Source organism: Seriola lalandi, unplaced genomic scaffold, assembly GCF_002814215.2.
Source record: "Seriola lalandi dorsalis isolate HSWRI2012SDOR001 ecotype SW California unplaced genomic scaffold, Sedor1 jcf7180002054313, whole genome shotgun sequence".
NCBI classification, from domain to species: Eukaryota; Metazoa; Chordata; class Actinopteri; order Carangiformes; family Carangidae; genus Seriola; species Seriola lalandi.
Genome location: NW_019524866.1, coordinates 127,656 through 143,071, shown reverse-complemented (window position 1 = coordinate 143,071; position 15,416 = coordinate 127,656). Strand labels below are relative to the sequence as shown.

The following is a 15,416-nucleotide window of genomic DNA, read 5'->3' as shown; positions in this document are numbered from 1 at the left end:
GCGTGGGGGTGGGGGTGGGGGTAGGAAAAGCAGCAGGAGATTTTGCTTCTGAAGAATTGTCAGTTTGGTGGGAAGTGCTTGGGGCGGCTCTTATGGGATTAACAGTATTTGGGAAAAAGGGGGTGGAGGGACTTATTGTATGTGGGTGCAGCGACATGCTTTATGTGTATGAGTGTTTGTGCTGCATGTGTATGTGAGTGCATGTTGAGTGCTTGCGCTGTGTGACTGAGGGGCGAGCACGTTGGCAGTGGCTGGTGTTTATTCCTGTCCTGGTTGTTCTTCATCCAGCTCTGTGGATTACAGAGACTAATATTGTGTGAGGCAACGCTGCTCTTAGGTATAACTGTGTGTGGGTGTGTGAACATCTATGTATGCTCATGTATATGCCTGTGTACCTACAGTATTTGTGTCAGCGTGTATGAAGGTGTGTGTGTGTGTGTGTGTGTGTGTGTGTGTGTGTGTGTGTGTGTGTGTGTGTGTGTGTGTGTGTTTGCACCTCAGAGTGTGTTTCAGACTATTAATGTGAATGAAATGTTTCCCATCACAGACCGCAGCAGGATATTGGTTGCAACTCTGCAGGTCTTACAGAGCATGGCAGCAGAGATGTTCACTGCAGAGACACTGACTCATTTATACACACACAGACACCTAAATGTGACCTTGTCTTGTTTGTGGAGAGATTTTCAGCATTCCGGTTCAAAGGAAAACCTCGGCATGATAATGTATTTTATGTTATTTTATAAGGTATGAATGTTACGATGAGACGATCACTGATTAACTACAAGTTTTCATGAGTGAAATGTGAAGAATTGAAGATTGTTGTGAAAAATGAGCCTAGGTATACAAACGTACTTATCAAGTCATATTAGTTGGAATATGTATGAATAAGTATATAAATGTAAAGCTGTTAACTGGAAAAGAAAATAACTGTACATCCATCTTATAAAATCATTGTTCATTGCAGACTTGCATTTAGAAACCAGTTCAATAAATCCTCTCACTCACACTATTTTAGTTGTGATAAAACTCTAGATTGATTCCAGATGTTATACTAAATATTTAGTTAGTATTTTCTGCGAATAATAGAAACATATATCACCCTTGTAGTTTGAAAAGTGCCCCATAAATAAAGATCATTATTATTATTATTACTACTTGTAAGTCTTAATCCTCAATTTGATGCTACTGCAAGACAACAAAGATAATACTGAATTCTTGCCCCACCCTAGCTCCAGGCATTTTCCATTGCCCACTGATTTCTAATTTCATCTTCACACCGAGGCTACGCTCCAAAGAATCTTAAATTGAGGCTTTAAAAACAATCTGACCAAGTCTGACAGAGAGATTTTTGTGATTATATTTCAGGACTGATGTTGTGTTTGTGCTCTCCTTCAGCTGCAGCAGCAGACTCGGTCGCAGTGTTGTTGTCTGCTGCTGGTGTCCGAGGACAACCACCAGCTGTTTTGCCAGGTACAAACACACACACATACACCCACAACCCTTAAAGTCTAAACCCTCAAACAAAGTTGTGAGGACCTGCCAAAATGTCACGTTCCATAAATGTGACTCCCAAGGTCTCACAAAGATAGAAGTACAAGTACACAAACACACACATACTCACAAAAAACATTCTCTCCACATCTTTATCACGCTCATACACATTTGTTCTCATAATCTCTCTTTGTAATACCGCACAAAAACAACACACACAAATACTATAATTGTCTCACACACATGGTCTCTTCATCTCTCTGTCTCTCCTGCCACACACACACCACACACGCACACAAGCACACATACACAGAGAGAGAGAGAGACATCTACCATTTTAGCAATGACTCATTCACTAAAGAGTAATTTTGACATTAACATTTGAATAAGCAGTGACCTTTGACCTTTGTGACCTTTAGGTTGTTGGAGACAAAGTCCTGGAAGAGGAAATCAGCTTCCCGGTGAGGCAAAAAACAATAATAACAATAATTTATTCATAATAAATATATATTCATTTGTTTATTTCGTCTTTTCATTTATTTTCCAGTTTGTGTTCATTCTTGCCTTCAGTCAGTCAGTCACTCATTCCCTTGTGTGTGTGTGTTTTTTTTTCTCACACTGGGGGCCATGAGGTGGTCTAGTACACTCAGGTGTATTCAGAAGGATTTGTTGCAGTTTTTAACAAGCATACTTTTGATGCCAGTGCAGTAACCCTTGTTGTAGGTTTCTTTGAATGACACGATAGAACAAACCTCCCACATGTAATCTCTTATAATCCCTGGCAGTGGTTATAATTAAGAAAATTTGGGCAGTAGAAGTAATCATTTCCTTTGGGTTGCTTTAAGTCTCCTGTCCCTGGTTGTGGTGCAGACGTAGCATTTTTACCAGGGTAATGATGTGTGAAATCTTGATAATACTTGATGTAGCGATATATTCGGACACAAAAAAAACACCTCCTTGATGGGCAATTTGTGCTAATTTAAGAAGGGAGGTAACAGACTTCCCTCAGAATAAACATCCTTTACATATTTTACCCCTATAAAAATCTCCAGGCACTCTTTCAACAGTTCTCCTTTCTTCCTGTCTCTCACCCTCATTATTCTGTTTTTCTTTACCTCCCCACCCTTTTCACTCACCCTGTCTTTATGTCTCTCCTTTTCTCTCGTCTGTTCAGCTGATGTTTGGACGTTTCGGTCAGGTCGTCGAGAAGAAGAAGTCAATTACTCTTCAGGACATCAGTGCTGTAAGAATCCATCTATCTATCTATCTATCTATCTATCTATCTATCTATATATCTATCAATCCAATCTTTGCGCCTCTCTTCCTCTCAGGAGGAGCGTAGGCAGCTGTCCAGTATGTTAGGCTGTGAGATCTCCTCCATGCTCTGTGTCCCTGTGGTCAGCAGGGCCACTGGTCAGGTGGTGGCTCTAGCATGCGCCTTCAACAAGCAGGGTGGCCAGAGGTATGTACATGTGAAAGACTGTGTTCATACTGTAAGCTATCATTAACCTTTTTTTCCCCTTTTTGGTTATGTCCTGTTTTTTTCCCTCTCTTTAATGATAAGGTCACAGTAAAACCTCAGAGTTCAAGAGACACTCACTGAAATCCTGTTTTGAACATGCTAGCTGTTCAGAAATCACTGTGACTCAGTCACTGGTGGCTTATTGCTGGAGCATATTTAAAATGCTGGATTGTCAGACTGAAGATGCTTTGGCTTTTCCTAAATCCTGAAGCGCTGACTCATGGTAGATACAAAGATTTATCTGACAGCGGCTTACAGTAATGTTGGGATGGGTCGCCTGATTGGTTGAGCTCAGAACAGCTCCGATTTGTTTTGTTTGTAGCAGTGGAGAGTGTGCTGCTGTTTCCACTGAAATCTGCTACTAACCAGCAGAACATGCTGCAAGCCCCTGATGAATGGATACCATCACTTTGGAGCCAGTGTGTGTGTGTGTGTGTGTGTGTGTGTGTGTGTGTGTGTGTGTGTGTGTGTGTGTGTGTGCGCCCATGCAGATGGCTATGTGATGATCTAGAGTCAGGTCATGAGTCTAACAGCAGCGGATGAATTGGTTGCTGGGTTTGGCACCAAGTCTTGGCTTTTGTTTGTGTGTGTATGTGTGCGTGCGTGTGTGCGTGCGTGTGTGCGTGCACGTGCGTGCGTGCGTGCTGCTAGGAGCTGCACTATCTGCTGAATACAGAAGTCTGTAAAAACTGTGTGTCTGTGTTTGCTTAAGAAACATTTGGGAAGAAAGATTGTTTTAAATTATTTGTATTAATTTTATATTACATGTCATCTTCTGCTGACATTTTAATTTTAAATGTCTTGTTATAATCCATCTTTCTTTCTCCCTCTCCTTGTCCAATAACATGTCTTGATTTATGTTTAGATTAGCGTATTTTATCTATCTTTTTTATCTCTTCACACACACCTCACGCACTCACACACATGCATGCTCTCACATACAATCCCTCTCCCTTGCATGCTCTCTCTCTCTCCTCTCTGAAGACTCAGATAGATAGAGAGGGGTTCATGTCCTATAATTTCTCCCTCTGCCAGTGGCACTGATGACAGAGCTGGCATCTCATTACCATGGTAACAGCAGCAGGATTATGGTCACAACGGCGCATAAAATGAGATAAATCTATCCTATGCTTCCAGCTCAGTCATCCAGATTTTAGTAGAGACATATATCTTAAAGACACATCCCCGTCTCACACAAATGGCATATTCATATGCAGAGTTTGCTTGTACTTCTCTCTGCCTGGCCTCAAAAAAGTGTGATGTAACCTCTTACCCAAGGTCACAGGTGCATGAAAATGTATCGGGATACCAGGTCCATAACTCAGTTTTAGTGCCAGCAGATGAGATTGTAACACACAACACACTCCATCACAAACATAACTGAATTTTGTTATATGCACAGAGCAGGTTGAGAATGCACAGTATGGCAAAGAATGCTGATCATATAAACCTGCATCCTAAGCGGCAGTATAAGAAGTTTATATACTGTATAATTACTGCAACCAACTCCATGGCAGTGTCACATAAGACCAAACAGAGTACACACATTATTAGTCACGACCTTTTTCATAAACACCAGATCTGTTGTGGAAATTGTTGTGTGCTTCTGGTCTTTGAAAATGGACTCCTGCTGGTCTTCATTCTAGCTGCAGGAATAATGGAGCTTTATTTTCTATCGTGACAGAAAAAAATTATTCTACAGCCTGACTCACAAGACTGAAGCCTACTCTTTATTCTCTCTCCTGAATGTCAGCCATAAAGGATTTGTACCTCTTGTGGGAAAGTGAACTTAATCGCCCTTAAACTGAGATTCCCTGGCCATTTCCGAGCTCGGTACAAATACTGCCTTCTTTGCTAGGATTCCTGGGAGTCTAAGCTCAGGGCAAGAAAGCTGCGGAAATGTTCACTGCTCCTGACTTCATCACAATAATGTGTCACTGCCCTCTGTAGGCAAAGAGAAGTAACTGCAGGCAATTACGAGCATCTCTGTGGTCGCTGCAGATAATTTCATTTTTCTGATTAATGCTGTTAAGTTCACACATCATTTAATTTTAAAGGAGAGTGACAGCCGCATTCAGTACTTGCAGGAAATCAGAGATTGGTTCAGTTTACGTCATTTCCAGTCATTTAGTCATACACTATTAAAGTACATTTTCTTAAATTCAGTCTTACATAGTTGTGATTCTTTCTTCATCTGTGTTTTTATTTCATAATTATTCCATTAATTCATTCATTGATCTATAAAATGCAGTGGTAGAAGACGCACTGAGAGCAAAAAGGGTTATTATTTCCCTCTGAAATGTAGTGGAGCAGAGGTAGAGATGATTAAATTTTTTTTAATGGTGAAAAATTACTTCCAAAGCCCACAATGATGTCTTGTTTGCCAAAACTTAAAGGAGATAGAACCACAGAATGATTGTTCTATGACTGTAAAAAAAGTTAACCCATTCACTGAAGAAATAAATAAATAAATAAATTACAGTTTCAACTCTCTTAAATGTTTTTGAAATGAAATGTACTACTGTAATAGCAACACAAGATGACACACAATATGTATAATACGAATATCTGATGTGTGTGTGTGTGTGTGTGTGTGTGTGTGTGTGTGTGTGTGTGTGTGTGCGCGCGCACGTCCTCAAACACAGACACACGGAGGCAGATGAGCATGCCATCCAGCACTGTTTCTGCTACACTTCAACGGTCCTCACTTCAACTTTGGCCTTCCAGAAAGAACAGAAACTCAAAGTGGAGTGCCAGGTACTGCACATGCCCGCTCACCCAGTCACTCACTCACACACACACACTGTACGCATACATAAATATACATGAAGCTGCCTTTTTAAACAGCTTTTCGTGTCCACTGTTTCACCACATAGGCACTCTTGCAAGTGGCCAAGAATCTCTTCACACACTTGGGTAAGTTTTCCCTCCTCTGTCTGTCTGTCTCTGTCACTCTCTGTCCGTCTCTGTGAAGGAAGAACGTTGTAGGACAATTTGTGTTAATGGCTGATATTTAAGTGGTCACCTAATGAAACGAATGACACATGTAATTGAATGAGATATTACCGTCCCTAAAGGTGATTACACCCTGGATCATAACCATAAAATCAAAAGGGTATTAAAGGCACCCCCCACCCCCCCATATCCAATAATTACACCAAGGCATTTAGATTCTTATCTAACAGTGAGCACCAACAGTAGAATAAGTCACTGATGATTCATCATGATTGCTGCTACAAAAAAATTGATCCACTGGTAGAGCAAATTGCCTGTCACTGTACCGAACCGTTGATTACAAAAGCTCTTATCAGCTTGTACAGCTGATCCACCGGTACTCACGGTGTAATCTGTGTTTCTGTCTATCTGGGCTTTCCTTTCATTTCCTCTCTTTTCCTTTTATTTCCTCGCTCACCCTCTTCTTCTCTCTCTCTCTCTCTAATTTTTTCAGATGACGTGTCAGTACTGTTACAGGAAATTATAGTGGAGGCCAGGAACCTCAGTGATGCAGAGATGTAAGCCCTCTGATTCATCTTCAAAGGGATGCTTCAGTGTGTGTGTGTGTGTGTGTGTGTGTGTGTGTGTGTGTGTGTGCGTGCGTGAAAGAGAGAGCAGTGTGTGCGTATAGAGTAGATGTCTTTATCTCCATTTGCAAAAGGCTATCTTGGCAATTTGTTATTAACCAACTCGCCACATTGATGAAATGATGAAATGAGATAAAAACCCTATTTTCTCCGTTACCCCTCTGACTCTGTCACTCTCTGTTCCTCCAGCTGTTCCGTGTTCCTGCTGGATCGTGTCAGTCATGAGCTGGTGGCGAAGGTGTTTGACGGGGGCGTGGTTAGTGATGAAGAGGTACAACATGCAGTTTGGGCACCATGATCACACGTCATCCCTTTTGCTCTCTCCACACGTTCCCTCTCTGTCTCTGGTGTCAACCATCAAATAAATGCATCAATTGCATGTGTGTGTGTGTGTGTGTGTGTGTGTGTGTGTGTGTGTGTGTGTGTGTGTGTGTGTGTGTGTGCGTGTGTGTGTGAGTGCAGAATGAGTTTCGTATCCCAGCAGATCAGGGTATCGCAGGCCACGTGGCAACCACTGGTCAGATCCTAAACATTAAAGACGCCTACTCCCATCCTCTCTTCTACCGAGGCGTGGACGACAGCACCGGCTTCAAGACTCGCAACATCCTCTGTTTCCCCATCAAAGACGAAAACAATGGTAAGTTGTTTACAGTAAATTCAACATATGCACACACGAACAACAGTTTGTGAAAAGTGAAAAAATGCAAACAATAAAATAGATAAAAGACAATTAAAACATTTATAACAAGAAAAACATGGTTACACTTTATGTACGCCTACAGAAAGTTTACAGAATATTTGTTACGTTTAATTCATCTTTATTGAACAGTCTAATGTTCAACAATGTAGGCACAAATACTCACCTAACATTTAGTAAACAATTCAATGGTTAGGTTTAGCGTGAGTCTAATACTGCACTAATCTATAGTCCGCTGTTGACATTTCTTTACACTGTCAGATTTAGTTTTATTACATTATTGGTAGAAACTATTTTAAAAACCAAGCTACATTTCCACACAGGTGCTCCCTCAGAATAGCACGAAGAGTTGTTACATCACATTCTTGTGCCTAAATGACGGTTGCGTCTCCAAAGTGCATAAAGTGCACTTTAGAAGCCGTCTTCAGTCTGTTCCATACTTAGAAATTACAGAAAACTCAGACTTTGATGGCGCTACTTCTTGCTGTATCCAAGCAGAGAAACTTTAGATCCTGTGTGATTTGTCTCCATCTAAAAAACTGTCTGACGCTCAGATTAAGAGTTGAAAATCAGATCTTTTTATGTGTGATTAGGCTCAGCTCCAGTGTGAAATTAATTTAGGTTAGCAGATTCAACGTCTGTTCTGCACCTCGGACTGTTGCATCTTGTGCCTCATTTTCTCATCCTTGACTCTCATCTACCACTTTCCATTTTATCATCACCAACTTCCTCTCCCTGCATCCATCCATTTCTGCATCCATCACTCCTTTCTATCCTCCACTCACCCCCCCTCAACGGCCCACCCTCCTTTTCTCACGCTTTTCCTCTCTCTCTCTCTCTCTTTACTTCTGTTCACCTCAACTTTCTTTAAATCGTTCTTCCTCTAGAGGTGATCGGGGTGGCTGAGTTGGTGAATAAAATGAATGGGCCGTGGTTCAACCGTTTCGATGAGGATCTGGCCACAGCTTTCTCCATCTACTGTGGTATTAGCATTGCCCATGTAAGTCTTCTCTCCCACTGAAAGAAAGTCTTGGGAACGGATTCTCTATAACCTTTACATCTTCTGGTTCAGTATGTTGAATAGCCACTGAAAGGCAAGCCATTAAATTGTTCCTGGTATATTTATATTTGTCCACTTGTATGGTTCCATATGAAGTAAGAAAGAAGCCAAGCTATAAACCAAGCGTATTAAACATGAAGTAAATAAACTCCCCAACAGCTAGAGAAACATTATCAGTTGCAAATTAATTAACAGCTTCTAACACTTATTATCGTTGTTAGCGGCAGCCGCAATGAAAAAGTATGAAACAATATAACATTAAGATGTAGCATTTTTGCAGCCACACATTCATCTTCATACAAGCTGGCCATTGTAAACAATCCTCACCTTGATTTTAAAAAACAGCTCATAATATAAATGTACTGTATAACAGTTTCATCTCTGCAACCTCCATGCAGCTTTATAATCATGAACTAAATCTAAGTGCACAGAGAGGAGTAACAGAAAGTGCACACAGCGTATCGATCATTAGGAGTCTCTTACCCCTTAAAGCAGTGCGGTAGATCTGTTGTTAGTGCTGCCAGAAAGATCGAACAGGATCAGTTCAGTGGGAGTGAAATGCTCGGTCAAGGCGGAGAAGAGCAAAGTCTCGAGGGAAATTTAAAGAGATTGGGTCTGTGATGGGACTGAGTGGCTTTTATGGTGTAGTTCATATGCATTGTATGACTGCCGCAAACCCATTAACACACATTCAGCTGAACTTCTGCATGTTGAAGAAGACAGCAAGGACTTGGACGCTTGTGACGATAATGATGGTCATAGACAGGAGAGCTAGAGGGCTGCGCTGTAGTTGTGTTGTTGATTGCGATGATTTTGAGATCGATTTCTAAACACACAACATTTATAGTCGTCTTAAATTTTGCTTTAAAGCAGTTTTTTTTTTTAAATGTGATGATAAAACTTGTCTCTCTTTATTGTGGTACCTTTCAGCTCTTACCAGAACACAGTGGAAACATTGATTAAAATTGATTCACTCTGTGTAAATGGATTGATTTCTCTTGCCTCTAACAATGCCTCAGGCAGTCATGCAATTCATTTGAGTTTAATGGATTTAAAAATGAATTAAATCAATAATTGACTGGTATAGTTTCTTAACTGTTGATTACATGTTTACAACTAATTTCACATGATGTTCCATAAGAAAGGCATAATAATGCAGACTGCCTTAAAGCAGAGAGACCAAGATGAAGGAGGAAAGGAGGGAGGGAGGGAAAGAAAGAAAGATAGAAAGAAAGAAAGAAATAAAGAAAGAAAGAAGTACAGCTGTGATGATATTTAATTCAGCATTTCCAATTCACCTTCACATGAAGTAGCTTCTGACCTTTGAATGACTGCAGGTACTCGATAGTTTATCTACAAACTATAAAGATATTTGATTGGAAAAATAATTGCCTTCTAGGCAGCTCATCAATCATTTAAACATGACCAAATGCATTATTTATTGATGCTCACTCTGTATCATGGTGTACATTATGCTGTAGGTTGTAAAAAGCAGTTCCCTCATGTGCTGAAATGTAAGCGGCATTCAGTTGTTAATCATAAATCTCTGGTTTGCTATTTGAAGATGGACACACGCACACACACACACACACACAAACACACACACACACACATGCACACACACACACACTTAGAAGCATTTGCCCAAGTAGATTAACATGAAAGGCAAAAATGGGCTCAGCCGGATGATCTATAATCAGTAGGAGACAAAGTTTGCGTATAGTGCTGGGGTAGATTCCAATTTCCTGATGATATTATTAGAAAACGTTTGACTTTACTTTCAAATCAGGCTATTTTGGACCCAGTTTATTTTTCCGAATATATGAAAATAATGAAAACATTTTTAGATTACATTCATTAAGTTCCTTTCCTCTACCACTGTACATCATATTGTAGCCAGGTTACTGTGTTGTTGTACTGTTTGTTATAGTGTTACTATAACCTGGTGTCTGTTTCTCTAGTCTCTGCTCTACAAGAGGGTCCATGAAGCTCAGTTCAGGTCCCACCTGGCCAATGAAATGATGATGTACCACATGAAGGTAAAATCACCTCGACGCGTCTCACTCACTCTCCCACACAGGCGCAGTGGTATTCTCTGACACAGTCAATATCGTTTACTCAGTATGATTCAGTGTGTGTATGTTGCAGGTTTCAGAGGAAGAGGTGACTAAGCTGCTGGTGACGGGGATTGATCCAGTGAAGGAGATCCACCCCTGCTTCGCCGAGTTCACATACACCCCTCGCTCCCTTCTGGATGACACCACACCCATGGTGAGGAGCAGAGGTTGACAGGAAAAGGGAGAGGAGAGAGAGATGGGGAGAGATGAGATGAGGCAGAAACAAGGAAAGAAAGCTGATGTAACCTCTCCTGTTGTGTGTGTGTCTGCAGTGCGTCCTCAGCATGTTTGAAGATATGGGTTTCATCAACACATACAAGATTGACCTGCACACGCTCGCCAGGTCTGAAAGCACCATCAATTCATGTACTGAATATAGGAGCCTGTGTGTATGTGTGTGTCCTCCAATTACTTTAAGTAGTCTGCATTGATAAATTGATCGCACGTCCAGTCTGTTTTTGGTTGTCACTGCTTTTAGAGTGTCTTGTATCAGGGATTTTTCTAATATTTATTGACCCTGTCAATCAACTGTGAGACCTGATACGCAGTGTCTTTATACTACATTTATCACTGGCAACATGCTGAGATGCAGACCATAATTTAACTGCTGCTTTGGTGTCAGGTTCTGCCTGATGGTGAAGAAAGGCTACAGAGACCCTCCCTACCACAACTGGATGCACGCCTTCTCCGTCTCACACTTCTGCTACCTGCTCTACAAAAACCTAGGGCTGTCCAACTACCTCGAGTGAGTGTGCCAATCTTAAACACTCTAGAAATGTAATCTCACCATTGTTTATGTCGCTAAAATGATCCCACCTTGCCCGATGTCTTCTCTTTTTAGGGATATAGAGATTTTAGCGCTCTTTGTCTCCTGTATGTGCCATGACCTGGACCACCGTGGCACTAACAATTCTTTCCAAGTCGCCTCGGTGAGCGCACAAATGATGTTTCTGCTTTACTAGAGTTCATACGATGAAGTGTCGGGAGTGATACAAAGTGGAAAGAAAAGGAAGTGCATGGCATTGAATAAGAACATTAATCCTCCCAAGCACGTAGAGTGCAGTAGAGCAACACTTCACCAGCACTTTAAAAATGCAGACAAAAAAATTGACTTTTAGATGAAGCACATCAATAAGAGCCAGGCTCTGGGTGTTTTTCTGTTATATCAGTACGTGGTTGTGTATCTGCATTTGTGAAAGTGCCCCACTGAGACACTAGATGTCATTGTGATTAGGAGCATGTTGCTCTGTTCCACTCTAATCATGCATAAACCTTCAGCACCGAAATGACACACACACATATTATCAACTGTCATTATGCAGCGTAGGTCACTCATTATTTTATCAGAGCTTTATCAGCTCTTTTATGATGTATATTTCAAACCTCATGTTCAAGCTGACAAGCATGTTTAAAAATAAGTCAGTGTATTTTATTGAGGGATTATGATTCATTTGAGTCAATACAGCGTGTACACTGAAGGGATTGTGTTTCATTTGTCTTTCTTTTTCTATTTTCAGCAATCTGTGTTGGCTGCTCTCTACAGCTCCGAGGGATCCGTGATGGAGGTAAACTCACAACCATTGAATTACATTGCTCACTGGTTATACTGGTTTGTTCTTTCATAGTTAATAATCCTCAGTCTCTGAGAAATACTAACATTGTTGTGTTCCAGTGTGACATCTAGTGGTCAAAATCAAACTTGAATTCTTTGTAGCAGTGGGAGGCATGCATATTGGTTCCACATTACTTCAGAAGCAACCATTTTCCCATCATGCTTTTTTTTTTTTTTTTTTTTGCCACGACAGAGACATCACTTCGCCCAGGCCATTGCCATTCTGAACACTCATGGCTGCAACATCTTTGAGAAGTTCTCCAGGAAGGTGAGATATAAAATCTAACATTCACACAATACAAATGTCTCTCTCTCTCTCTCATTTAGATTCCACATTCAGCTGTCACTGTGTGTGAAAGCTTAAGTTGTTTTTGATGTGTTTTTAGGACTACCAGCGCATGCTGGATTTGATGAGAGACATCATTCTGGCGACAGACCTGGCTCACCACCTTCGCATTTTCAAGGACTTACAGAAGATGGCTGATGGTACGCCACAATAGTTCAGTATGCACAGCCACACCTTTGCTTTTTACTCACAGCCACACACAGCAAAGGGAGGCTTTGTTCAGATGCATGGTCCAGAGTGGTGACGCTAAAGCAGTGTTTTTACTTTTTCTTTCACAAAAAAAACATATTTATCATATCATATAAATGATATTTGAAGCATACATTATTAAATATCAGAAATATATTTTTCTTGATTTGTGATTGACTGATTGGTGATGAATCACAAGTAAACCCATATAACTTAGGTTCATTCTTTACCTAAATAATCACTGATAAATATATAAATTGTGAAATTTTTAACCCATTTCTTCTGCAGCGTGGCTCCCCCTTGGCACCACACAAAAGGCACATTCTGACTCTATACTTTCATTACACATATTATTTTGCAGAGATCTGGACTCAAACTTGCAGCATTCATCACTGACATTCTTAAAAATTCTCAACAATTTACCATTTTGAGGAGGCAGTTGCTTACTGCACTCTTATGTAATATAATTGGCTGTAACCTCCTGGCCAGTGGTTTGTTACGCCTGAATGCAGCCAATTATAAGGCATCCTGAGTGGATGGCTCCTCAGTGGAATCCATTTTTAGTTGTTAAAGCAATTCAAGGACATTAAAAACCTCAGAATGAGTTAGCAACCTCCTCACACCACAGACTGTGTAACTTGTCAATCATGTGGCTGAAATAGTTTAACTAAACAAGGAGTTAAGATATAAAGAGTCAAAGTTACATTTAAACATCTCTTAACAAATATACAAAATGTCCTTACCTAACATCTCAATGAGGTTGTTGAGCATCATAATCTAAAAATACATAGTAAGTGGATATTTTGAGTACGGGACACTAAAATGCAATGCGTTTCAAAAAATTGTTATTAATAAGTTAAATGTTTCAATCTGAATTTTTACTGTGGTTTACCATTTTTCATATCTGTGCGTTTCAGACGGATACAATCCAAAAAGCCGAACCCACCGCTCCATGCTGCTGTGCCTGTTGATGACGTCATGTGACCTGTCAGACCAAACCAAGGGCTGGAAAACCACACGCAAGATTGCTGTCAGTTCGACTCCATACCTGTGTCTGTGTCAAAATGTGTTTCATTTTTAAAACACTGACTTGATGATTTGGCAAATACATTCATTTATCAAAACATTAGGGGATGCCAGGTTTAACTTTAAGAAATTACATAACAATATATGAATCATCACCCACAGATATTTTTGTCATACTCCTGCAAATGGCCTCGATATGAGGTTCTACACCTTTATACTGTAGTATATTCAATTGTGCAAATGTGTCCCATGATGAACAATTATTCAAGTAATTTGAACAATTATTAATAATAATACTCAGTAATTAGTGTGGTGCAAGTTGCAGAAGTGTAGTCTCGGAAGTAGTAGTGGCAATTAAAGTGGTCTAATACACTTTTGACATTTAAAAACAGCTTGTTCCACAAATTCCAAAAATGTTTGACGTGATGTAGAAACTGGACATTAACATACTGTCTCTTTTAGACGACATGCAGTAGACTATACAGTAAAACGAACTCATTTCTAGGACGATCAAGATAATGAAATGCAAAGCTGTACAGTAGAAAGCATTTCAGTCTATATTCCATGATATTCTATCATGTGAAACTGCACTCCACTTTAGGATTATGTTTAATCTTGGTCTGCCCCCTTTTTCAACACCAACACCCTGACCCTTGTCCTAAATCCAACACCCTAAATCTCCAAATACCGGACACCTAGAGCAAATGCACTGTAATCCTTGCTCCCAAAAACTGAAAATGCATTTCTGTTTAATTCAGGGGAGGAAATTATTCTACAATGTCTGGTTTGTACTGGTCTCAGTTGGTACATTATTTTCTCATGGGCCATAATATGCATGAGGATTAATGAAAAACAGCAATCACACCAAAATTGTAATAAAGGGCGCTGGTACTTTATCTTGGATAATCCAGTTACAGTCATGTTTGCAAATATGGGAAATTCTCTCCTAAAGCTACAAGCCCAGACTGCGATACACCAGGTTTCCATTAGATATTGTATTATTGTATTGTATGTTACATTACATAGTACCTTGAAATATCCCATTTTAAATTTCAAAATTGCTTATGTACATGTTTAAGTTGAATGTAAAATGTAAAATTGAGTGTTGGTCTTTCTCACAAAAGATGCCAGTAGAGATTAGAGTTGAGGTTATACTTCACTCAATAAGGAAATATCAAGTGGAGTCAGTTTATATTCAACATTATATGAATGGAAGCTGTATTTTAAGAGGAACTCAATCTGTGTCACTATGAATATGAACCCGTATGAACAATAACAGATGTTTGCCTCTGTGTCCACAGGAGCTGATTTATAAAGAGTTCTTCTCTCAAGGAGATCTGGTATGTGTCAGTGAACTCTGACTGTTAAATGACATGTGAAATGATTTAGCGAGTGGCTAAAGTGTGTGTCATTTTACACAATGGTGAGCTCATTATTCATGTCTGTCTGTACTGTGTGTGCGTGTGTGTGCAGGAAAAAGCCATGGGGAACAGGCCCAGTGAGATGATGGACAGAGAAAAAGCATACATCCCAGAACTACAGATAAGCTTCATGGAACATATCGCCATGCCCATCTACAAGTGCGTACGAAAAAACTAAAACATCACATCCTTCCTAGCCAGATCGCTTTAGGCATATATCACTTTGTCTCAGCATTAGGACTGACCTTGGTCCCCACATTACAAGTATTGAACACTGGGTGAGAAATATAATTTTGAATATTGCTTCCAAGCAGAAATAGTAATCAGAAATCTCTTCCCTGTATGTAAACTGAA

The 15,416-nt window shown here is 40.1% G+C and overlaps 1 protein-coding gene across 2 annotated transcripts in view; it reads left to right on the top strand.

The window, feature by feature from the left end:
* Positions 1-15,416, top strand: part of pde2a (phosphodiesterase 2A) — a 140,563-nt gene that overhangs the window by 121,168 nt on the left and 3,979 nt on the right. For both annotated transcript variants that reach the window (XM_023406633.2, XM_023406634.2), the window contains exons 10-30: positions 1,396-1,470; positions 1,911-1,952; positions 2,666-2,734; positions 2,823-2,953; positions 5,659-5,770; positions 5,890-5,929; positions 6,462-6,525; positions 6,784-6,865; positions 7,057-7,231; positions 8,179-8,291; positions 10,313-10,390; positions 10,500-10,622; positions 10,741-10,811; positions 11,091-11,213; positions 11,310-11,397; positions 11,986-12,033; positions 12,274-12,348; positions 12,467-12,566; positions 13,533-13,645; positions 14,943-14,981; positions 15,115-15,221. In XM_023406633.2, the coding sequence (XP_023262401.1) occupies positions 1,396-1,470; positions 1,911-1,952; positions 2,666-2,734; positions 2,823-2,953; positions 5,659-5,770; positions 5,890-5,929; positions 6,462-6,525; positions 6,784-6,865; positions 7,057-7,231; positions 8,179-8,291; positions 10,313-10,390; positions 10,500-10,622; positions 10,741-10,811; positions 11,091-11,213; positions 11,310-11,397; positions 11,986-12,033; positions 12,274-12,348; positions 12,467-12,566; positions 13,533-13,645; positions 14,943-14,981; positions 15,115-15,221 (1,868 nt within the window). The remainder of the gene's footprint in view (positions 1-1,395; positions 1,471-1,910; positions 1,953-2,665; positions 2,735-2,822; positions 2,954-5,658; positions 5,771-5,889; positions 5,930-6,461; positions 6,526-6,783; positions 6,866-7,056; positions 7,232-8,178; positions 8,292-10,312; positions 10,391-10,499; positions 10,623-10,740; positions 10,812-11,090; positions 11,214-11,309; positions 11,398-11,985; positions 12,034-12,273; positions 12,349-12,466; positions 12,567-13,532; positions 13,646-14,942; positions 14,982-15,114; positions 15,222-15,416) is intronic.